The following is a 24666-nucleotide window of genomic DNA, read 5'->3' as shown; positions in this document are numbered from 1 at the left end:
GGGACAAGGCATCCAAATGGCTTGAATCCTTCCCAAAAGAAAGCCTGACAAATTGGGAGGAGGTAGTGAATAAGTTTTTGGCAAGGTTTTACCCCCCTCAAAGGATCAATAGGCTGAGAACTGAAGTGCAGACGTTCAGACAGCAAGATGGGGAGACACTTTATGAATCTTGGGAAAGGTTCAAAGACCTAACAAGGAGATGCCCACCAGAGATGTTCAATGAGTGGGTCCAACTTCACATCTTCTATGAAGGTCTTTCCTATGAGTCAAAGAAGGTTGTGGATCATTCATCAGGAGGCTCTTTGAACAAGAAGAAGACCATTGAAGAAGCCATAGATGTAATTGAGACTGTAGCTGAGAATGACTACTTCTATACTTCCGAAAGAGGGAACACTAGAGGAGTGATAGAGCTAAACAATGTAGATGCTCTGCTGGCTCAGAACAAGCTCATTACCAAGCAGCTAGCTGACCTCACCAAGAAGATGGATAGGAACCAAGTGGCAGCAATCACCACCTCCTCAACAACCCAAGAAGGAGTTGAAGAAAAAGCAGAGGGTAACCTTGAGCAAGCCAACTACATTGGGAATTCACCTAGACAGAACCATGATCCATACTCCAAGACATACAACCCTGGATGGAGGAACCACCCAAACTTTGAGTGGGGGAATCAGCAAGATCAAAGCCAAGACCAGAGACGTTACAACTCCAACAACAACGCAGCTCATCAACAATTCACACAGAGGACATATCAACACCCCCACAACAACACTTCTCCACACCCATATCAAAACCAAAACAACACCTCTACTCCCAATCGACCATCATTTGATGACAAGCTCTCTAAGATTGAAACCTTACTTGAAGGAATATGCCAAGAGATTTAAGAAAACAAGGTGTTCAAAGAGGAGGTGCGAGCCAATATTAAGAACCAGAGAGAGACCATCAAGAAGCTGGAATTCCAAGTGGGATGCTTAGCTGAGAAGATTCCTAAACCTACTGATGGCTTCCCAAGTGACACGGAGAAAAACCCAAGAGGCGAAGCAAAGAAAGTGTTCATACCCTGACCGGGCTCCTCCAACTCGGCAACTTCATAAAAGGTCCGACCTCGTCCTAAGGCTCACGCCTACAGGTCGGACCTCGGACAATAAAGCAGAGAAGGCCCATCAAAAAGGAACGCAGCCCAAAAACCTAAAGGCCAAAAAGGCCTAGAAAAGGCGGTTCCACAAAGATAGAGATAAAAGTCCCAAAGATAAGATAAGATAAGAATATCTTATCCAGGGAAGATCACGGCCAACTACTATAAATACACTGGAACACCCAGGTATGAGATACATTCCACATTCTACACATATCTGCTTGGACCCCTGCTAACTTAAGCATCGGAGTGTCATTGCAGGTACAACCACCAACCACTCTGCATATCAAGCTCGGGTCATCAGTCCCCCCACCTCGGGCTTCTCCAAGACGACCGAGCTACACGTTTCAGGTAACACTCGGAACACATATTATCCTGAATTTCTAATTGTTTGTATTTAATGGGATACATGACAAATAATCCCCTTATTTTTGGATAATTAGGATTCTTGTGGCATATAAACTGGAATTTGATCATCACCCTCTAATTGGAATTAATTGACCAAGGAATTGGCAGTTAATGAATTTTAGAGGAGACTAGGAAGGTCTAAGGAATTAGGGTCTAGTCAAATATAGTTTGCCATGAATTAAATCTTGCATGATTAAAATGGTTAGTCAGAAAAATCAATCTGAAAAATAGATAACTCTGAAACCTTAACTGTTTTCTCCATATTTTATTCCCAACTCATTGCTGCTTGCTTTTTGAAATTCTTAAATTACTGTTTAATGCTCTTTGAATACCAAACCACTCTTTTCTGTTTGTCTAACTAAGCCAATCACTTAACCATTGTTGCTTAGTCCATTAATCCTCGTGGGATCGACCCTTACTCACTTAAAGTATTACTTGGTCCGACCCGGTGCACTTGCCGGTTAGTTTGTGGGTTATAAAATACAGCATCAAGTTTTTGGCGCCGTTGTTGGGGATTGACTGTTATTAACAACTATCGTTGTTTGATTGCTAAGATTATATAATTTTTTTATTATATTTTTTATTTTATTATTAATTTTTATTTTGCATTTTTTTACGTAAATTTTTTTTCCTTTACGTTAATTTTTTCTTTTTTTTCGTTTACATTTTTTTCTTTTTCTTTTCTTTTCCTTTTCGTTACTCCCCCCTTATACCGTACCTTTTTTATTTTACTTTTATTAATTAAATAAATAAATAAATAAAATATTTAAAAAAATCTAATAAATAAATAAATAGTACTAATATTTTTCCTTAATTTCTGAATTTAAGTTTGGTGTTACCTAGTTATTTTTATTTTTATTTATTTATTTAGTATTTTTATTTTATTTCTTTACACAGGTTACCTCACAGGGACTTCTCTGCACTCTGACATAGAGAGTCTCATCTTTTCTTGTCTTCTGTTTGTGTATGTGCAGGAACAGAGACAAAGAACATCTCTTAGACTTTGATCCTAAACCTGAAAGGACTTTCAGGCGGCGTTTACAACAAGCAAGACTTTACAAGGCTGCAGAATTCACTATGGATCCGAATAATACTGATAATGCCAATGTGGCAAACTCCAATGGGAATGAACAATAAAGGAGAGTACTTGGCTCTTTCTCCGCTCCTACAGCAGATCTATATGGAAAAAGCATTGTGGTGCCTCCTATAGCTGCGAACAACTTTGAGTTGAAGCCACAACTTGTCACCCTGGTGCAACAAAACTGCCAATATCACGATCTTTCCCACAAAGACCAAAATCAATTTATTTCTAATTTTCTGCAAATCTGTGATACTGTGAAGACGAATGGAGTAAACCCAAAGGTGTACAAACTCATGCTCTTCCCGTTTGGATACTTGGAACAAGGTGGTTACTGAGTTTCTCACTAACTTTTTCCCACCAAATAAGCTGACTAAGCTTAGGGTGGAGGTTCAGACCTTCAGACAGAAGGATGGTGAAACTCTGTATGAAGCTTAGGAGAGATACAAGCTACTGACTAGGCAATGCCTTCCAAATATGTTCTCCAAATGGACTCAACTAGACATCTTTTATGAAGGCTTGGGTGAAATGTCCAAGATGTGCTTAGATAATTCTGCAGGAGGTTCATTGCACAAGAAGAAGACACTAGAGAAGACTATTGAGCTTATTGAATTGGTTGCAAGTAACCAATATTTAGAGAGGCGTGTTGGAAGTAGAAGCTGTTAATGCTCTTCTTGCTCAGTACAAGCTGATGTCTCAGCAAATAAATCTACTTACTCAACAGATGGGTGGCATGCAAGTCTCAGCTATCAACACACAAAATTCACCACAAGAAATCTCCTATGACATGGCAGGTAATTTTGTGCAAAATGATAATTATCATTATGCTCAACCAACTTTTGAACAGGTGAATTACATAGGGAGTGGTCCTAGGAATCCCAACAATGATCTATATTCTAAGACATACAACCAGGGATGGAGAAATCACCCAAATTTTGGATGGAGGGACCAACCTCAGAGACCTCAGAACTTCAACAATAGTTCTCAAGGTGGTGTCCAGCAGAATAATAATTTGAAAGAAATATTGACAGGTTTAGACAGGAAACCAGAGTGTCCATAAAGAACCTGGAGATTCAAATGCGTCAATTAGCCACAAAAGTCACTGAAATTGATCAGAGGACCACTAATAGCCTTCTTGGTAACACAATTCTAAATCCAAGAGAGGGATGCAAGGCTATCATCGTGATAAGTGGACAAGTGGCAAGTACAGAAGCACAAGTTATGCAGGAAACCAGAGCCTCCATTAGAAATTTAGAGGTACTAGTGGGCCAACTGAGCAAGCAAATACTTGTAAGGTCTGCAAGTACATTTCAAGGTGATACAGTGGTGAACCCAGGAGAAGATTGCAGGTTATTCAATTGAGAAGTGGTAAAGTAGCTGGCTCTGAGACCAAGACCAATGAAGAGCTAGTTAAAAAGGAAGCTCCAGAGGAGAAGAAGGGAGAATTGGAACACGCCCCTCCAAAGCATGCGAACAACCCATTCCTAGGCTCTCTTGACACTTATCCTACATTGCCAAAGGCTCCTGAGTACAAGCCTAAGATGCCATATCCTCAGAGACTTCAAAAGGAGACTAAGGACAAGCAGTTTTCAAAGTTCTTGGAAGTCTTCAGAACGTTGCAAATCAATATTCTATTTGCTGAGGTTTTGGAGCAAATGCCTATCTATGTCAAGTTCATGAAGGAGCTGTTGTCAAAGAAAAAGCGTTTAAAGAGAGATGAGACAGTAATCTTGACTAAGGAATGTAGTGCTGTAATTCAAAATAACTTGCCAAAGAAGATGCCAGATCCAGGGAGCTTTAAAATTCCATGCACCATTGGGAGCACAACCTTTGAGAAAGCCCTATGTGATCTGGGGGCAAGCATAAATCTAATGCCCTTATCTGTGATGAAGAAGCTGCAAATCCAAGAGGCACAACCCACAAAGATAGCATTACAGATGGCAGACAAATCTATGAAGCCTGCATACGGATTAGTGGAGAATATCTTGGTCAAAGTGGGTAAGTTCTTCCTCCCAGCAGACTTTCTGAATGAATGCTTGAACAGTGCATATTTTTGATAGTGAAGTTTATGAATGTTAAAATTGTTAGCTCTTGAAAGAATGAATGAACAAAGAGAAATGTTATTGATAATCTGAAAAGTCATGAAATATATTCTTCAAGCAAGAAAAAGCAGTGAAAAAGAAAAATTAGCGAAAAAAAGAAAGAAAAAAATGGCGAAAAAGAAAAAGAAACAAAAAGAAACAAAAAGCAGAAAAAAGCCAATAGCCCTTTAAACCAAAAGGCAAGGGTAAAAGAGATCCAAGACTTTGAGCATTAATGGATAGGAGGGCCCAAAGGAATAAAATCCTGGCCTAAGCGGCTGAATCTAGCTGTCCCTAACCATGTGCTTCTGTAATGAAGGTCCAAGTTAAAAGCTTGAAACTGAGTGGTTAAAGTCGTGATCCAAAACAGAAAGAGTGGGCTTAAGAGCTCTGGACATCTTTAACTGGGGACTTTAACAAAGTTGAGTCACAATCTGAAATGGTTCACCCAGTTATTTGTTTGTGGCATTTATGTATCCGGTGGTAATACTGGAAAACAAAGTGCTTAGGGTCACGGCCAAGACTCATAAAGTAGCTATGTTCAAGAATCAAAGACTCATAAAGTAGCTGTGTTCAAGAATCATCATACTTAACTAGGAAAATCAATAACACTATCTTAATTCTGAGTTCCTATAGATGCCAATCATTCTTAATTTCAAAGGATAAAGTGAGATGCCAAAACTGTTCGGAAGCAAAAAGCTACTAGTCCCCTCATCTAATTGGGACTAAGTTTCATTGATATTGTGAGATTCATTGTATATTCTCTTCTTTTTATTCTATTTTGTTTTCAGTTGCTTGGGGACAAGCAACAATTTAAGTTTGGTGTTGTGATGAGCGGATAATTTGTACGCTTTTTGGCATTGTTTTTAGTATGTTTTTAGTATGATCTAGTTATAGATTTTATGCAAAAATCACATTTCTAAACTTTACTATGAGTTTATGTGTTTTTCTGTGATTTCAGGTATTTTCTGGCTGAAATTGAGGGACCTGAGCAAAAATCTGATCTAGAGGCTGAAAAAGGACTGCATATGCTGTTGGATTCTGACCTCCCTGCACTCGAAATAAATTTTCTGGAGCTACAGAAACCCAATTGGCACGCTCTCAATTGCGTTGGAAAGTATACATTCTGGGCTTTCCGGCAATATATAAGAGTCCATACTTTGCCCGAGTTTTGATGACGCAAACTGGCGTTTAAATGCCAACTTCCTGTCCTATTCTGGCGTTAAACGCCAGAAATGAGTTACAAGCTGGAGTTAAACGCCCAAACTGGCATCAAAGCTGGCGTTTAACTCCAAGAAAAGTCTCTACACATGAAAGCTTCAATGCTCAGTCCAAGCACGCACCAAGTGGGCCCTGGAAGTGGATTTCTGCACTATTCAGCAAGTACCTAAATATGCAAAATTTCTAAAAGATTTGTGCATGCATAAGGACAAAATTAATGAATTAGAAACTATTCCCTTAGGTAGTTCCATTTTTGCATTAATGGGTGATATCCCGGAAAAGTGTAGTGATCTGGGTCCATGCATGGTTAGCTGTACTATTGAGGGTGTAATGTTTTTTGACTGCATGTGTGATTTAGGAGCGTGTGTTAGTATTATGCCATTGTCTGTATATGATGCTTTGAGGCTCCCTCCCTTTAAAAGGTCAGTAGCTCATTTTGTTTTGGCAGATAAAAGCATAATCACAGTGGTCGGAATTGCTGAGGACGTACTGTTGAGTGATGACATGTCATCATGTCATGTTTTTCTATGCTTTTTCATACAAGAAATTGATGATTAGTGCTCAAATATTGTATTATTTTGTGCTTAAATGGTATATTTTTTTAATCTCTTGATTTTCTAAATCTTGTAGGAAATAAGTGGAAAAAGAAGTAAAAAAAAGTACAAATTAAGCTCCAACGAAAAAGAAGAATTTTGGGGCACACTTTAAAATTTGAGCAGGCTTTGGAACTTTAGGCCACACTTTTAAAAACGTGACCCATGACCATAAAGCCTTGGCCTTATACACATGCATTAATGCTTATGCAGCATGCATTTAATTATTAATGGCCGAATGAATATAAGGAAAACATGCATGAAGCATTTAAATCATTAATGCCAAGAATGATTGAATGCTACGGCATTACTAAGCCAATGAATGCATGCATATAATATTATTAAATCAATTACCAAAGGCATTAATGAAAGAATGCATTAACCCATTCATCAAAGAAACAAAGGAGCGTTCATGAGGCCAAGGAAGCAAAGCGCTACGTTGGTGCACACAACAAAGCGCTCAGCAAATACAAGGCCAGCGCTCAAATACCAAGGGAAGCGCGCACAAGGCATAGAGAGGGCGTTACGTTGCTTAACTTCACGGAGCGCTATTTGCACAAGAAAATTGGCCAAAATGAAATGGCTTCACCAGGGATCGAAGAGGAGCGCGCACACATGCATCAAAAGGGCGCTAAGTTAACTCAGTTCACTGAGCGCTATTAGTGCAAGGGAATTGGCACAAATGAAGCCAGCAGGACTCGAAAGTGGGAGCCTCACTCCAAAGCAAGGGGCACTAAGTTAGATTTCCTAACTGAGCGCTATGCCAAGAAGGTTGGCACGAGCCTGGGACAAAGCCATTGAGCACTGCGTTACCTTACTTCACCGAGCGCTCCACTGGAGGTGGCCCTTGAGTCCAATTTCAATCAAAAGCCATTCGGATTCGCTCTTTTTCAAATTCAAAGCAAGCAAAACCCATTATCATCACTCAAAGGCACAAAGATAGTTAGAATAGGAATTTTATTTAATTGTAATTTGTTTTTAATTTCAATTTCATTTTAATTTTGTAAAAGCCTATTTTAAGGCATCAGTTTCATTTCATTAGGAAGGCTGGCTCTGCTAGAGAGCAGTAGGAGTAGGAGTAGAATAGAAAGCTCTTGTAAACACTTTTATTTTTCTGCACTGAATTCATTTTTGCTTATGCACTTGCAATCTCTACAATTCTCTTCTGCAATTTCTTTTTCTGAACTTTTACAATTTTCTTGAGCTGAGTTTGCTTTCTGTGCAATTTAAATTCTCTGCCTCCTTACTAATTTCCTAGCTAAAATTTTAAATGAGTTTGCTGTGAGCTTGATTTAAATTTCTAAGCAATTTAAATTTCCTTGCACCTAAATTCCCTCTTCTTTTGATGCAATTTACTTTCCTTGTCATTTAAGATTCTGTCACTTGTTCCAAGCTTATATTTACTGCTTTCTTTAATTTCCAGCACCCAGCCCCCTTTACATTTGATGCAATTTACTTTTCTTACTCTTTAAGATTCTGCCAATTTAAGATTCTATCCACTTTACTTTCTGCAATTAATAATTCATTGCAATTTAGTTTCTTCTAGTTTAATTTCATCCAATTCACCAATGTTAGCTTGACTAAACTAATCATCCACTAAAGTTGCTTGATCCATCAATTCCTGTGGGATCGACATCACTCTTATGAGTTATTACTACTTGATGCGACCCGGTACACTTGCCGGTGAGTTTTGTGTGGAAATCTAATTTTTCACCCATCAGTGAGCATTAAGGGGCTCGTATTTCCCATTGACTTCTACATCTTGGAGTTGCCCTCTAATGACTCAGAAAGACCATCATCCATCCTGCTTGGAAGGCCATTCCTAAAGATTTCAAAGTTCAAATTAGATGCCTTCGCAGGAACTTACTCTTTTGAGATAGATGGCAAAGCAGTGAGCTTCAACCTGGATGAAGCTCTGAAGCACCCCCCGGAAGATCATTCCATCTTCCAGTGTGACATCATTGATGATATTGTAGCTGAAGTTCACCAAGAAGAAGTAGAAGAGATGCACATAGAGCAAGGTCCAGGTGTGGAGAAACCCTCTGAACACAATGAAGACACTTTGCCACCATCACTAGCTCCAGATGATCAACTGCCTAGCCATGAGAGTAGAAAATGTAAATCCCCTTCCACCCCACCTCAAGTATGCTTACCTTGAGGATAATCAGAAGCTCCCAATCATCATTGCAAGGGAACTCACTTCCCAACAGGAGGAGCAGCTACTTAATGTGTTGAGAAGACACAAGAAAGCAATTGGGTGGAGCTTGGCGGATATAGTAGGCATCAGCCCTCAAGTCTGTGAGCACCGGATATTTTTAGAAGAGGGGGCATGGCCTGTCCGTCAGCCTCAAAGGTGGTTGAATTCCACCATCTTGAAAGTCGTCAAGAAGGAAGTGACCAGACTTCCTGAAGCAGACATCATCTACCCCATCTCAGATACCGAATGGGTCAGCCCAGTACAAGTGGTGCCCAAGAAGTCTGGAGTCACAATAGTGAAGAATGAGCAAGGAGGGCTCATAGCAACTAGAGTGCAGAAATCCTGGAGGGTGTGCATTGATTACAGGTGCCTTAACCAGGCTACTCGCAAGGATCACTACCCGTTGCGTTTCTTTGATCAGATGCTTGATTGCCTGTCAGGTAAATCACACTACTGCTTTTTAGATGGGTTCACTGGATATTTTGAAATTCATATAGTTCCTGAAGATCCGGAGAAAACTACTTTTACATGTTCCTTTGGAACATATGCATACAAGAGGATGCCTTTTGGCTTATGTAATGCACCGGCTACGTTCTAAAAATGCATGATGAGCATTTTCTCAGATCTTCTTGAAGACTATATGGAAGTTTTCAGGGATGATTTTAGTGTGTATAGTGATTCTTTCAACCTTTGCTTGGATAGTTTAGCTAGAGTATTAGACAGGTGTGTCAGTTCAAACCTTGTATTAAATTTTGAAAAATGTCATTTTATGGTTAAAGAAGGTATTGTTCTAGGACACGCTGTTTCTAATACTGGAATTTATGTAGATCCAGCAAAGGTAAATATCATTTCTAGTTTACCTTACCCCTCCTCCGTGAGGGAAGTCCGTTCGTTCCTTGGCTATGCAGGTTTTTATCGGAGATTTATCAAGGACTTCAGTAAGGTAGCTTTGCCTTTATCCAGACTGCAACAGAAGGATGTTGAGTTCGAGCTAAGTAAAGACTGTACGGAAGCGTTTGATAAGCTGAAGATCACCTTGACTCAAGCTCCGATTGTGAGAGGACCAGACTGGAGCCAGCCTTTTGAGATTATGTGTGATGCCTCCAACCATGCAGTAGGAGTGGCGCTGGCTCAGCGCAAAGGTAAGGATCCTTTTGTATTTGCTTATGCTTCTAAGACATTAGACGCTGCTCAGTCTAATTACACCACCACTGAAAAAGAGCTTCTAGCTATTGTTTTTGCTCTGGATAAATTCCGAGCCTATTTACTTGGTACTAAGGTGGTAGTGTACTCAGACCACGCAGCTCTAAAATACTTATTAGCTAAAAAAGAGTCCAAACCAAGGTTGATACGTTGGATATTGTTGCAGCAAGAATTTGATTTAGAAATTAAAGATATGAATGGTTTCCAGAATTTAGTGGCGGGCCACTTGGGTCGCCTTGAGCACATCAAGGATGACGCCACTCCTATCAATGATGCATTTCTATTTGATAGCTTGCAGGCAATATCTGAAGTAGTCCCTTGGTATGCACCTATAGCTAATTATCTAGTTAGTCATACCTTACCTCCTAATTTTAATAAGCATCAAAGCGACAAGCTGAAAAGCGAGTCCAAATATTATATATGGGATGACCCATATTTATAGAGGTATGGTGCTGACTAGATAACTAGAAGGTGTGTGCCTCAATCAGAATTCTAGTCTATTTTAGAGGCATGCCACTCCTCTAAGAGTGGTGGACATTTTGTCCCTCAAAGAACAGCTAGAAAAATATTAGATTGTGGATTCTAGTGGCCCACTCTTTTTAAAGATGCCACTGCCTTCTGTAAATCCTGCTCCCCATGCGAAAGGTTTGGTAATATATCCAAGAGGGATGAGATGCCCCAGCAGCTTATGCTATTCTGTGAAATTTTTTATGTTTGGGGCATTGACTTCATGGGTCCATTTCCATACTCTAATGGTTTCTTATACATATTGTTAGTTATAGATTATGTTTCTAAATGGGTGGAAGCAATTCCTGCCCGTACTGATGATGCTAACACTGTTGTCTCTTTTGTTAGAAATCATATTATCTGTCGCTTTGGATCACCACGAGCAATCGTGAGTGATCAAGGCACCCACTTTTGTAACAGGAGAATAACAGGCCTACTGAAGAAACATGGCATCATTCACAAGATAGCAACAGCTTACCATGCCCAGACTAATGGGCAAGCCGAGGTGTCTAACAGAGAGATAAAGCGCATATTGGAGAAGATAGTCAAGCCTCAACGGAAGGACTGGAGCACCAGACTTGTTGATGCGCTCTGGGCTTACCGGACAGCATACAAGACACACATAGGAATGAGTCCATTCCGCTTGGTCTATGGCAAAGCTTGTCACCTTCCAGTGGAGGTAGAGCATAAATATTTCTGGGCAGTAAGAGAATGCAACATGGGATTTGAGAAAACCGGAGTTGAAAGGAAGCTGCAACTACAAGAATTAGAGAACCTTCGCCTCGAAGCATATGACAACTCCAAGCTACACAAAGAGAAGATGAATGATGTGCATGACAAGCACATCAAGAGGAGAGAGTTCAGACCTGTGGACTTAGTCCTCCTTTACAACTCCAGGTTAAGGCTCATGCCAGGCAAGCTGAGATCAAGATGGGAAAGTCCCTACAGAGTAGAAAAGGCGGAGACATACGGAGTCTTCCACCTGAGTCATCCCTCAAGTTCCAAATTCATCAAGGTCAATGGATATCACTTAAAGCTGTATCATGGTGAGAAGATAAAGAACAATAAGGAGCTAGAGATCTTCTTCTTGGAGGATCCATTAATAGAAGAAGACTGAGCTTGTGGACCATCCAACTTAAAGATGGAAAAGCAAAGTGCTAGGTGGGAGACAACCCACCATGGTATGATCTTTCCTTTTTCTTAGTTTTATTTTATTTTATTTTTATCAGCATTCAGTCATAATTTCTATATAATCATCTGTATTCTGCATAAAAAAATGGTGGTGATCGACGCGCAAGCGTCACTGACGCGTACGCGTCATGCGTGAATTCGCAACACCAAGGAAGTAAACAGAGAGTTAGGCAGGAGTGGCGCTGAAAGTGTGCTTTGCGCACCAGCAAGCCCACGTGTAGGCGTACTTGACGCGTATGCGTCGCTTGCATTGTTCGCCACCCACGCGTAAGCGTCTATGACACGTACGCGTGACCCTGGAAATCGGCGTAAATGGGTCTTCTACCCGAAAGTTATGCTGGCTTGGGGCTGGAATTGTGCTAGGAGCGCAATCTTCATCATGCGTACGCGTCCATGATGTGTGCGCACCCCCTTCCCTTTGTCCCCTTCCACGCGTGCGCGTACCTAACGCGCACGCGTCGTATGCCTTTTTAGCCCTCATGCGTATCAATCCCGAGAGTTGTGCGTGCACAGGGCTGCCTTCGCGCGATTCGCATAAACTGCATCACGCGTACGCGTCCCAGACGCTTACGCGTCACTTGAACTTCATGCGACCCACGCGTACGCGTGCTCTACTTCTCCAATTATCCCTCCCCCAATCCTAATTCTCTCTCCTTCCTAATTTCTTTCTTCTTTCATCTTCTTTCTTCTCCTTATTCTTCTATCTTTTCTATCTTCTTCTTCTTTTCCTCCTACTTCTTTCCCACTCACATCCTTCATTACCTCTCTCTTTTCATCTTCTTCTCAAGGTTCTTTCTTTCTATCTTCTTTCTTTCCTTCTTACTATTTATCTTTTCTTTTTGCATTCTTTTAATTGGTGTTAAAAATTTAAATGGGTGATTTTTTTCTTCTATATTTGCTTGTGGATATATTAGGGAGTGATTTGACAATTAATATTAATTTTTGGGTTGCATGCATGTTTGGATTTCACACTTTCCCTAACATATTTTACATGCATACCAAGTGTTTGTGAAAAGTCCGTATGTCATTGTGAATTCTTAATTATTCTATTCTTCTACTCTCCTGCCTGTTTTTCACAAAACCCTTGCAATATTTTATTTTTTAAATATAATTGTCAATACAAACGTGATTGTTAGTTTGTTACATTTGATAATCAAATTGAGCTATTAATGCTTGATCTATGCTACTCATGCCTTTGCTGGCATGCTGATAAACATCTTGCATCTAATTGCCTTAATATATCATGCTATATTTCCATTGATGTCCGAATTACATTGATTCACGACTATGTGTTTACGACATTCTTCTTTACCTTGGCATTGATTATCACTTGTATTTTCCTCCTCCCGGTTCTAGCTATTTGATTTTATGTCCCTTTCTTTTCTCCTTTTTCAGGATGGCCACAAGGAAGGGTATAGAGCAAGCCTCTAACAAGCCACCGGAGAGGAGAGAAACGAAAAGAGTACCAGCTGCGGAACCATCCTCAACATCAGTCAAGCCATCAATAAAGCGGGTCAAGAGGATCATCAAGGTCGATGAAACCGAGAAAGCCTTTCCAGCAAGGGACACTGCGCGGTACACTAACCGCTACTTGAGTAGATGTTCCCCATCCTGGCTGAGTAGAACTACAACAATAAGCACCTACTCATCCTTCCTACCCACATTGTTGATCTTGTAGAGCCCCGCATTGAGCGCAGACAATGGGGATTTTTACGGAGGCAGCCACGGCAGGTCAACCTCTCATGGGTAGTTGAATTCTACTCCAATTTTCACATGCCAGCCCTACAGTCTCTCTATATCTATCAGAAGCAAGTCCCTATATCTGAAGGGGCCATTCAGAAAGCTTTAGATCTCCCCCCTACTCCAGAAGGATTGGACTTAAACCAAGAAGCTTCTTTCAAGTGCCAGACATACCAGTTTGACTGGGACGATGTCCTCAGCATTATAGCACAACCTGGCAGCAGATGGATCTATGGATACCATCGATCCCGACCGAAGGGCATATTGGCTTTAGCACATACCTTGGAGGCTCGAGTGTGGGCACAAATTATGTCCCACTATGTCTTTTCGAGCACTCACGAGTCCTCTTTCACTGCGGACAAGGCTATTCTCATCTGATGTATCCTTACAGACCAGGCTCTTAACTTACTGAGACACCTCCGGCAAGCCATGAGACACGTACAGATGCGGGCAACCTACCTTTTCCCGCCTTGATTTTAGATCTAGTCTCGGTAGCCGGAGTCTCCTATAGAGTTGGGGACACCAAGGCCATGATTCCGCGGGATAATCAGAATGTCCCCTACGAAAAGTACATCAAACTCCCAGCAGCCACTTCCAGCCAGAATGTAGATCCCGCCGGTGATATTCCTTCTCCTTCCACATCGCAAGCACCTTCAACAAATCACCTGCTCATTTAGATACTTCAGAAGATGGACCGGCTAGACTGGCAGGCAAAGCGAATGGAGCGCCGTAACAAGCGCCAATTTACATACCTCAAGGAGCTGATTGTTGGCAACCACCCACCTGAAGAAGAACCAGACACTCCGGACTCCACTTCACCTACTAGCACCGAGAGCCATGACAACCCCGACTGTGGAGATACTGTTACCAGCCCCCTTTTGTTCCTGACTGATGGCACTGAGGACGGTGCCAAGCTTTAAGTGTGGGGAGGTCGGTCAGTACCTGACTTCCGGAGGTTATTGCTTTTTCTTAACACCAACATGTTATTTTTTTTCTCTTTAGTTAGATAGGATAGATTGCATAGAAATAAATGTTTGCATGTATGTTCTAGTTGGTTGAAAAATAGTAAGTTTCTCTTCAAGATCTTATTTTTGAAAATTTAACTAATTCAAATTAAAATTATATGTTAAACTTGTCTGAAGATTGTAATTTGGAACATGGTTTAGAGCTAGAACACATAACCTAGTGATATTTTGAGCCTAATTGTATGGTTACATGATTTAACCATTATTTTTATTCTTGTATGTTTTTTCTCCTCTATGATTGCAATCTATGGTTTGTTCCATTCTATATGTCCATTGTTTAATGTATTCATGCATATGTATCATTGAGGCCATCATTTGTTATTAGCTCACTATCCCAAATGGCCCACAATTCTAATTACCTTTGTTCGCCACTTTGAGCCTTCTTTATTCTCTTTTATTCTTTATGTTACGACATCACTAGTCTTAAGTGGAAAAACAATGAACTACCCCAATTGAATCTTTGGCTAGCTTAAGATAGGGATTGTGTGTCAAATTAAGTGTGAAAAACTATGGGAACTATGGTTAATAAGAATGTGTGTTGCTTAATTGATAAATATTAAGAATTTGAATGCTACTCATGTGAAATTATGAAAACCAATTGCATTGATGTTATAATGCTTTCAAAAAAAATCCAAATTTAGGGGAATGAAAGCACCCCAATGTTAAGTTCAATAAAAAAAGATCAATGCATGTGACATAAAAGAAAAGAACATTTAAATACATGAGTAGGTGAAAAACACAAAAGTGAGACTATAGGTAGTTAGGCATGATTTTAGAAGCATAGGGAATGTGTGTGCCTTAGGTGAGAACTTAGGTTAATCAAGGATTCAATTCTTAGCTCACTTGGCCATACATGTATCCTCACCTATACCTAAGCCCTATTACAACCTTGAAAAAGACCTAATGATGTTTGCATGTGTGCACTAAATATTTGTTGATTGGTTAGATGAAGAACAAATTTTAGAACGCATGAATAGTGGAGACTAGAGTGGATTGCCCTATACATTTGAGTGATTAGAGTGCATATACACTTCCAGTAAGGGTTCAATGCTTGACTCTATGTTTTCAGCTCTCATGAGCTATCTTCTCACAAGTTTACTTATCTTTTATTGTGTGATTGAGTTAGTGAAATCTAAATTTTATTTGTCTTGGAGAACTTGTTCAATTCCTTAACTAAGTAGGTATAGAAATTTCATCATATAGTTGTATTCACATGTATAGGTTGCATTGCATGAGTCTTACTTTCCTCATTCAGTCTTTCTATCTCCTTGAGCTTAGCATGAGGACATGTTAATGATTAAGTGTGGGGAGATTGATAAACTACTATTCTATTGTTTATCTTATGCTCAATCGAGTGATTTTTATCAAGTCTTTGCACACTTATCCATACAATTTGCATGATTTTACAATTCCTTCCCAATCTGGTTCTATGGTTGAAAACTTGCTTCCTATGTCTTTAAATTGTGTATTTTTAATCCCCCTTTATACCATTCGATGTCGTGATCCGTGCGTTAAGTGTTTTAAGACTATATAGGGCAAGAATGGCTTAGAGGATGGAGAGGAAGCTTGCATAAATGGAAGGAGCACAAGAATTGAAGGAGATAACCAGCGAGGAGCGATGCGTGCGCGTATCTGACACGTATCGTGACACGCGAAGAAGACCATCGATGCGTACGCGTGAATGACGCATACGCGTGACATGTGCCACATGCAGAAAACGTAGAAAACGCTAGGTTTGATTTCGGGCCGAGTTTCGACCCAATTTTTGGCCCTGAAACATAGACTAGAACCAGGGGATAGCAGAGACTCAAGAGACATTCACACATTATCTCATTCATTAGTTTTTAGATAGAGTTTCTGAATCTTGGAGAGAAAATCACTACTTCATCTAGGGTTCTTCACATTCATAGATTCCTAGTTTTATACTTTTGAGTTGGATATTACAAAGAGTCACTACCTCTGCGAAGTCTTTATTATTCTAGTTTGTTTCCTTATTCCTTTACTCTTTTAATTGCCCATTTACCCTGTTCTGATATGTATGTTTATGATTTTGGGATTTATTAATGCAAAGAACTATTTTTATCTTTAATCAATTTTCAGTTATTATTCAATTTATCATGTCTTCTCTTTATTCCCTTTATATGCCTGTGAACACAGTATTCATGTCAATGGAATAGATTCCCAACTTGACTTGGGAGTTGATTGAGTAGAGAACCTTAAGTTGGAAATACTCAAGGGTTAATTTTAATTGAAAGTTGTTGGCTGACTCTCTAGTCTCTAACTCTAATCCTTCCTTATTAGGAGAAGATTAGGACCTGAGGACAGAGTTAGTTAGTTAGTTACTTGACTTTCCTTTATTTAGTAAAGGATAACTAAGTAGAACAACAACCTCTTACTATTACACTTGAGAACATCCAACAAGGATAGAACTTCCAATTAATCTTCTCCCGGTCAAGCCTTTCATTTTGATTATATAAATTCTCTCGTTAATTTTTATTACTGTAATTTACAATTATTTACTTTTCTATTCTTCCACTCTTAAAATTTTTCGGAAAACTCTTGACCAATAACTCGCACTCTTTTGTCAACTCGTTGGGAGACGACCTAGGATTTCTACTCCAGTATTTTTATTCTTAATTTGTGACAATTCTTTCTAAATTGATAAGCGGAATTTTTGTCGGTTAAGAACTGTACTTGCTATTTTCAGTATAAATTCTTAATCGGCAATTTTCCGTCATGTCAGTAATTCAAGAAAAACGTGAAAAAGTGAAATGAATCATTGGGAGTTTCGGAAACCTAACTCCTTATTCTAATATTTTTGACGAAAAATTTAAATTACAGACGAATTTTCTGTCTATAATAATTTAATAAAATGTAGCGTTTTATCTATTTAATTACAGATGAATTTTCCATCTGTAACCATTTCTCATGAAAAAAAAAGTTAATTTTACTGATAGATTATCGACGAATTCTAATTTTCGTTTGTAATTTATGCTAATTAATTTTTTTCTTGTTTTTCAACAAACAAATTTCTCTAAAATTTCGTATGTATTTCTGTAGAATAAAATTCGTTGGATACATCCATCTATAACAACTAATTTTCTAGTAGTGTATAAAATATTATTATTGTTATTATTGTTGTTTTTATTATCCACTAACTAAAAATATTTTTCTAATTAATATAATTATACATTATTATTTAAATACTAACTATAATATAATTATAATAAACATATTTTTTTAAATAAACTTAAAAAAATAATACATTTATTTTGACAAAAAATAAACATATAAAAAATTGACACCTCACTTTTATTAATTAAAAAAAATTTTAATTTTAATATATTAAATAAATTAATAAAATAAAATATAATTTTTCATTATTAATTTTATAAATAAAATTAAAAATAAATAAAAAATAATAAAAAATTAAAAATCACACTTTTATTCTCTCATTTTTTTTTAACAAAAATCCATCCTATATTTTCCCCCTAGCCTCATTTATCAGCTTACTCTATTATGGGCATTCCTAAGCAGAATAATAAATGTCTTATTTTCTAAGACCATTTTTATTTCTAGCTAATAGAATACATCTTTTGCAATAAGAAAAATAAAATAAGAAAATGTAATCCTTTTCTTTTAATACCTTCACAGCAGAGCTTTATATTTATATTAGACTCCAAAAGTAATACTTAGTTAATAATATATTGTTCGCATACATGCCAAAAAAGTAATAATATTTCGATTTAATTTAATAAAATTTTTATCAGAGATATTTATATATTGAACAATACAAACTAGACAAATACTTTATTTTATATTAATAAATTAATACAAAAATTATATACTTATTATACTTCAATATTTATGTTTTCAAATATTTTTAAAATTTAATTATTATTTATCAAAATTTAAAATCTAACATAATCTAATATTTAATATATTTTTAAAATTATTCTTGCCTTAATATTCTCACAAGGAAAAAAACTTCACATTTCATTTAACCAGCAGTATTGTAAATATTAGTACAACTTCCAAGTCAAACCAAAACGAAAACAGAAAAAACTATAGAACCACGACACAAACATCGGAAATTAGCAACAAATTATTGATTGATTGATCAACCATTGATATTGATGAGTGTTAATTATTAGAAGATTGTTGCAAGCGAGGATCAACATCAACCCTAGCAACACCTTTATCCTCGGCAGCTTTGGCCACTTCAACCTCACCCTTCACCAGCTCCCTCAGAACATCTTCCTCCTCATCAACATAGTTTGGATCCTTCTCGTCGATGGCCGCCGGAGCTGCGTTGAGCTCGTTGTCCGCCATGTCAGCAGGACCCTCCCACGTGTACTTCCCTCCACGGCCGGACTTTGGCGGCGGCCTCCCGATTCCGATGCCGTCAGCAGGGTGGCGCTCCATGCGCTGTTCGCCCTTGTCGACGAGCTTTTTCTCCACGTACTTGACGGTGTCCACGTTGTGAGTTTCGAGTTCGGTCTTCTCCACCTTCTTCCTTCCTTCTCCGTCGCGACTCACCGCTCGAATCGTCACTTTCTCTTGCCTGTCATCGATCGGCTTCATCTTTTCGATCAATTGATCGCTCCTTTTCTTCGGTAGTTGTTATATATATATTTATATATACAAGTTGTCTAGTGTCTGGAACGGTTGGAGAAGGAAACTAGAAAGTGCTGGAACGGTAGCAAATGTTTCCGGGGTATGCTAGAAGTATCGGCCACGTGACACAAATCATGAGTGGCTGTACACGTGGCAGTAGCTTGTTAATGTCAAAGCATCTGAGCAATTTTTTGACAAGTAGCTAGCCTGAAGAAAATTTTAATACAGACAACTGTCACCCAGGACATTTTAATAGTTTTGATTATATTCAATTAGAAAAGAATAAATAGTTTTTTGATCTTTAATCATTGAAAAATACTTTTAAATCGCTAACGTCTTTAAAAGTTGAACGGATTAGTTCTTCCGTTTAAATATCTCCATCAGAACTAATGAAAAAGTCTGACGTGACTACCGTAATGCTTGTCACGCGTACGCGTCGCTGTAAATTCAGCAAATTTTCATTTTTTCATAAATTCACCACTTTGCATTCTTGTCTTCAAAACTTTAAATCACTCAAACAAATATATTAAGATATGGAATGGAAGAAAAGTAAATTAAATTTAGTAATTTAATAGCCTAGAAAGCATGTTTTCAATCATTAAGCACACTTAGGAGAAATTCACAAAACCATGCTATTTTAGTGAATAAATATGAAAAAAGTTCATAAAATTCACTAAATTCAATACAATATAAACTATAAAATTGTGGTTTATATACTTTCCCATTTTTAAACTCTTGTGGTTCATCAGCTAATATGCAAAATAGGTCTACCTACTTGGTTAAAAATTAATCAATCTCCAAGAACATATATGAACAAGTAGAGCTAAGATAGTATGATGATTTATGAATTCTACTAACTCAAAACTCAAAATGAAGTATAAATACACTTGCAAGAAGAAAGCTCATGAAAACAAGGAACAAGGGATTGAGCATCGAATCCTCACCGAAATTGTTTGCACTCTAATCTCTCTAGTATTTGAGGGTCGATTCTCTCAATTCTCTACTAATCTTAATTTCTAAGGCTTGCTCTTCTTCTACCAATCAACATATATTCAATGCATGGATACACATATCAAGTGGTCTTTTCAAGGGTAGTAATGGAGTTATGGCTAAATTTAATTTAATTTACTTTTCTCATATTCGATGCCTTGATATGTTTGTTTGAGTGATTTAAAGTTTTGAAGGTGAGAATGGCTTGAAAGAAATGAAAAAAAAAGCATGCAAAGTGGAGAATTCATGAAGAAATGAGGATTTGCTGAATTCATGGCAACGCGTACGCGTGAGAGGGAAGTCTGCCAGGCGACGCATACGCATGACCCACGCGTACGCGTGACAAGCATTACGGGAGCCATGTCAGACTTTTTCATTGGGCCGGACGGAGGCATTTGGACGAAGGGACTTATCTGTCTAACTTTTAAGGATATCAGGGACTTAAAAGTATTTTTCGATGGTCAGGGACAAAAATATCTGCGAAAAAAAGGTCAAGACCTATTTGTTCTTTTTTCTTATTTAATTATTATAAAAATTTTATTAATTTATGTGTAAATTTTAAAATATACTAGTATAAATTATATTAATTTATGTATATAAAATTTTGATAAATATAAGTGTAAAAATATATGTAAATATACGTATAAATTATTGCTTATAAAAAATAATAGTACTTGTTAGTTATGTTTTACAATGGTCCACGAACACGTTTATTCTTTAGCTATAGAGAGACTTTTGAATTGCAAGGTACCAATTTTAATAAAACTTTATAATCAAGCAAAATACTTAATCAAGTTGTTATATGTGCGAAAAGTTGCGCATGATCATGGTGAGAGGCATACTTAATCAGAAAAAACTGAGAGTAGAATAAAAATTGAAACTTGCAATAATAATGATGAGTCATACACATTACGACGCTAACTGTTTGATTTATATAGCTAAACAATTCTAACTAACTCCTATACAATTTGATATAACTAATTATAGCTAATTCAGAGAGGCAAGTGAAAACAAAACAGATTTAACAAACTAGCATAAATAATTACTATAAACCACTTATATCCTGTAACACCCTCCTGTAAGCTTGTAGGATTGGGTGCGAAGATGTTCAATAATCTAAGCTTAGAGTGAGCAATGAAGAAAGAACTAGGTACCAACGGCTTCTGCAAGATATCGACAACCTGATTAGTAGTGGAAATTGGTAGTAGATGTAGCAAGCCTTCTTAGAGTTTGTCTCACACAATATGACAATCATTCTCGACGTAAAAATTTGGTTAGTAGCAATTTAGATGGCAGAATTGTTATCAGAATAGAGATTGATAGCTTTCGTAATTGGTGCTCCCATGTCCTTTAGAACATAGTTTAGCCACTGTGCCTCTCTAATTGCAAAAGCAAGCGCCCTATATTTGGATTTAGATGATAAAGTAGCCACTGTCAACTGTTTTTTGCTCTTCCAGCTTATAATGGATAGACTAAGATAAAAGTAGTATGCAGAAGTAGATCTCCTAAAATCAGGAGAGTATGTGCAATCTGAATTCGAAAACCCTATAAGACTAAGATCTAAATTCACAAAGAAAAGGGTCATATAACTGGTGATCCTTTAACGTATCTCAACACTTTATGTGAAGCTTTCATGTGTCCAGCAATGAATGTAACGTTCCAAAATTTTAAAAATTAAATAATTAGTTATTTATGAGTTATTATATTATATTAAGATTTTATTTAAAAAAATTATTTTTAACAAAAATAGTTATATAAAATTTTATGATTATTGAAGTTTAATTTAATTATAATTTATTTTATTAGTTTAAATTATTTATTAAAAATTATTTTAATAGGTAAAATTAAATTAATTTTATTTATTTATTTATTTATTTATAAAACAAAAGAAAGTGGGCCGAAGCCATTTGGAAGCAAAGGAAAGATAAGAAAACATGAATCAAACTAAAAGCATGACACCTCAATAGTTTCATTTATAAAGTATCATATAATCATATGATGATCTTCAATTGGCTTCATTTATTTTTTCTTTCTTTCGTACGGTAAGAGAGGGAGAGACCGAACTTGCATGGACTCCACCAAAAACTTTTGGCTTCGATTTATTACGATCTATAACTTTAATAAAAAATTTAATTAAAAAAATGTTTATATTCTTCTTATTTACACATTGACGTTTTTTTATCTGGTAAAAATTGACATGTAGATCCTTTTTTTTTTGGGTTCAACTAATTGAAGTTTTAGAAGGTACAGATAATTTCTAACATTTTTTTCTTTAGCAACTCTATCGAAAAATTATTCCAAAATTTCGAGTATTTTAATTTCGTACGGAAGTAGAATTTCGGTAAATTCTCACCAATTAAATCTGTGTTGGATAGATGAATAGTTGTTGTGAATGATCATTAATAGAATTTGATTGACCTTATATTGAATTTTATTGATATATTATTATATGTGATTAAACTTGTGATTTGGTCATGTTTGTGCTGCCCAAACTGTGATAATGAGGCTAATTTGAGACTGTAATTGTGTTAGTTTTTGAATAAAATGACTGAGGTGTAATGGCCGAGGAATTAAATTAAAAGTTGTGAAAAATCGGTAATCGTAAAACTCAAAAACGGATTAAGATTTAAATATATATTTTTAAAAAGAAAATAAGGAGGGTTTCGGTTCTTGGTGAAGAGAAGAATCAGCTAAGAAGAATTATTTTGGAGGAAATATACTCGTATTTTTATGAAAAGATTGTGTTCAATATTATAATTATATAAGTTTTTCGGGTATTTTGGTTAATAAATAAAGTTCAGAAATAAAACAAATATTTTATAAAACTTGAGGGTTATTTATATAACTATGAAACAAAGTGAAGGTTTAAATATAATTTTATGAAATATTGAAGTCAAAAATATAATATCAAAGAATTCGTGATTTAGAAAGTAACTAATAAAAGTTTGAAAATAAGGTTTTATAAAATAAGTTTTAAGAGTATTATAAATATTATTTTAAATATTTATTTAAAATTAATCATTTACATTAGAGTAAATTATTATTACAGATTATTATTTATCAAGATATTATTTTATAAGAATATTATTGTATATATTATGAAAAATAAAGTAAATAATGGTAAACAAAAAAATTTTTCTAAAAGTTTTAGAAAGACAAATCTAAACTAAAAAAAAAAGAAAAGAATATACATATTAGTTAAAGGGATCTCTGCTACATGACAGCAGAGAGCAAAAGATTAAAAGAATCTAAAGAACCTCTGGCACAGGAGAGCAAAAACAGAAAAGAAAAAAAAGGAAAGAATAAAAAGAAAAGGAGAGAAGCAGAGATGATTGTTTACCTGCTGAAATCGAGCAAATATATGGTGGTGAGTCCACCGAGATTTGCTTTCTAGAGATACATCAGCCAATTCAGGGGATGCTTGTGATGACAAGTCATCATATACCCATTTTTCAAGCTAATTTCACTTGTTTTATTAGTCTTTATGCACTTTCTTGCATCCTAAGTAAGTGATTTGGAATGAAAATGCATAACTTCTTTAAATCAAGCAACTACCATTAAATTAATGCTAACTCATGAGGTTTGAGATAAATTTAATTGATTTTTAATTGATTTATAAGCCTTGTGAATTTAGTGATACTTTGAGTAGTTGTTTTGATTATTTGAAGGTGAAGATAAAAAGAAAAAAGAAAGCGTGGCCCAAGAGATAAGAAGTGTGGCATATGGAAGGGAGGAAGCAAACATTGCCCTCCACAAGGGCACACTGCCCTCCAAGAGGGCAACATAATGAAACAAGCTTGAGAAGCAACACTGCCCTGCCCTCCTCAAGGGCGGAGCACAATTTGATGCCAAAGGTCAAGGAGAGCAAAAACTCTGCCCTGCCCTCCTCAAGAGCAATATCGGGCTCCAATCAAAAATAATTCAAGGAAAAAGCTTACCAATGCTTGCCATAAGGATTGAACTCGGCACCATGAGGAAGCAAGGAACTAGGCCTTACTTTGGTGCCAAGAAAACCAAGGAAAAGAAGTAGCGTGTGCATTCACCGAGTTTCGAACGCGGAGCTTCACTTTTGGAAACATTGCCCTGCCCTCCGCGAGGGCAGGGCAGCATTGTGTGGTGCACAGCCAGCGCACCAGATTGGCACGCACCAAGGACTCTCGGCAGCAACGGTACGCATGGGCAGCAAAATCTGGCGCACCAAAAAAACACTGCCCTGCCCTCCACAAGGGCAGGGCAGCATCCTGTAGCACCACACGCACCAACCAACACGCACCAAGGGCCGCACGCACCATTTTCTGCCCTGCCCTCCACAAGGGCAGGGCAACCTCCTGGAAGCCAATTTTTCATGGGCTGAAAATTGGATTAAAAATCCAATTTAATTAATTTCTTCACCAAATCAAAAGCCCATCCAAATCCCAAGATCCAAGAATAAAAACTGTATAAATAGGAGATAGTTTGACATAATTAGGACCTTTCTTTTGAGCTTTGAACTTTTACTTTACTTTGAACTTTTGAACCTTCTTTTGAGTTTTGAATTCTGAGGCTTCATTGAGAGCTAGTGGTGGACGAAATTGTGATCACTTGTATGTATTTATAAAAGATGTATACTCTGAGGGCATTGTTTATTTTCTTCACAATCTCGTTCAACTAACCAGCAAGTGTACTGGGTCGTCGAAGTAA

The 24666-nt window shown here is 37.2% G+C and overlaps 1 protein-coding gene across 1 annotated transcript; it reads right to left on the bottom strand.

Moving 5' to 3' along the window:
• Window positions 1-18358: 18358 nt before the first annotated feature.
• On the bottom strand, window positions 18359-19004 carry LOC107493638 (uncharacterized). The gene has a single exon (XM_016114704.3). The coding sequence runs from the start codon at window positions 18961-18963 to the stop codon at window positions 18523-18525; it is 441 nt and encodes a 146-aa protein (XP_015970190.1). The 5' UTR covers window positions 18964-19004; the 3' UTR covers window positions 18359-18522.
• Window positions 19005-24666: the final 5662 nt, after the last annotated feature.

This window comes from Arachis duranensis, chromosome 6 (assembly GCF_000817695.3).
Source record: "Arachis duranensis cultivar V14167 chromosome 6, aradu.V14167.gnm2.J7QH, whole genome shotgun sequence".
Lineage (NCBI taxonomy): Eukaryota > Viridiplantae > Streptophyta > Magnoliopsida > Fabales > Fabaceae > Arachis > Arachis duranensis.
Note: the sequence above shows the minus strand (reverse complement) of the source record. Positions and strands in the feature narration are given on the sequence as shown.

Bases quoted from the DNA above. Each gene is read 5' to 3' on its own strand.
- LOC107493638 (XM_016114704.3), bottom strand. From the start codon at position 18,963: ATGAAGCCGATCGATGACAGGCAAGAGAAAGTGACGATTCGAGCGGTG.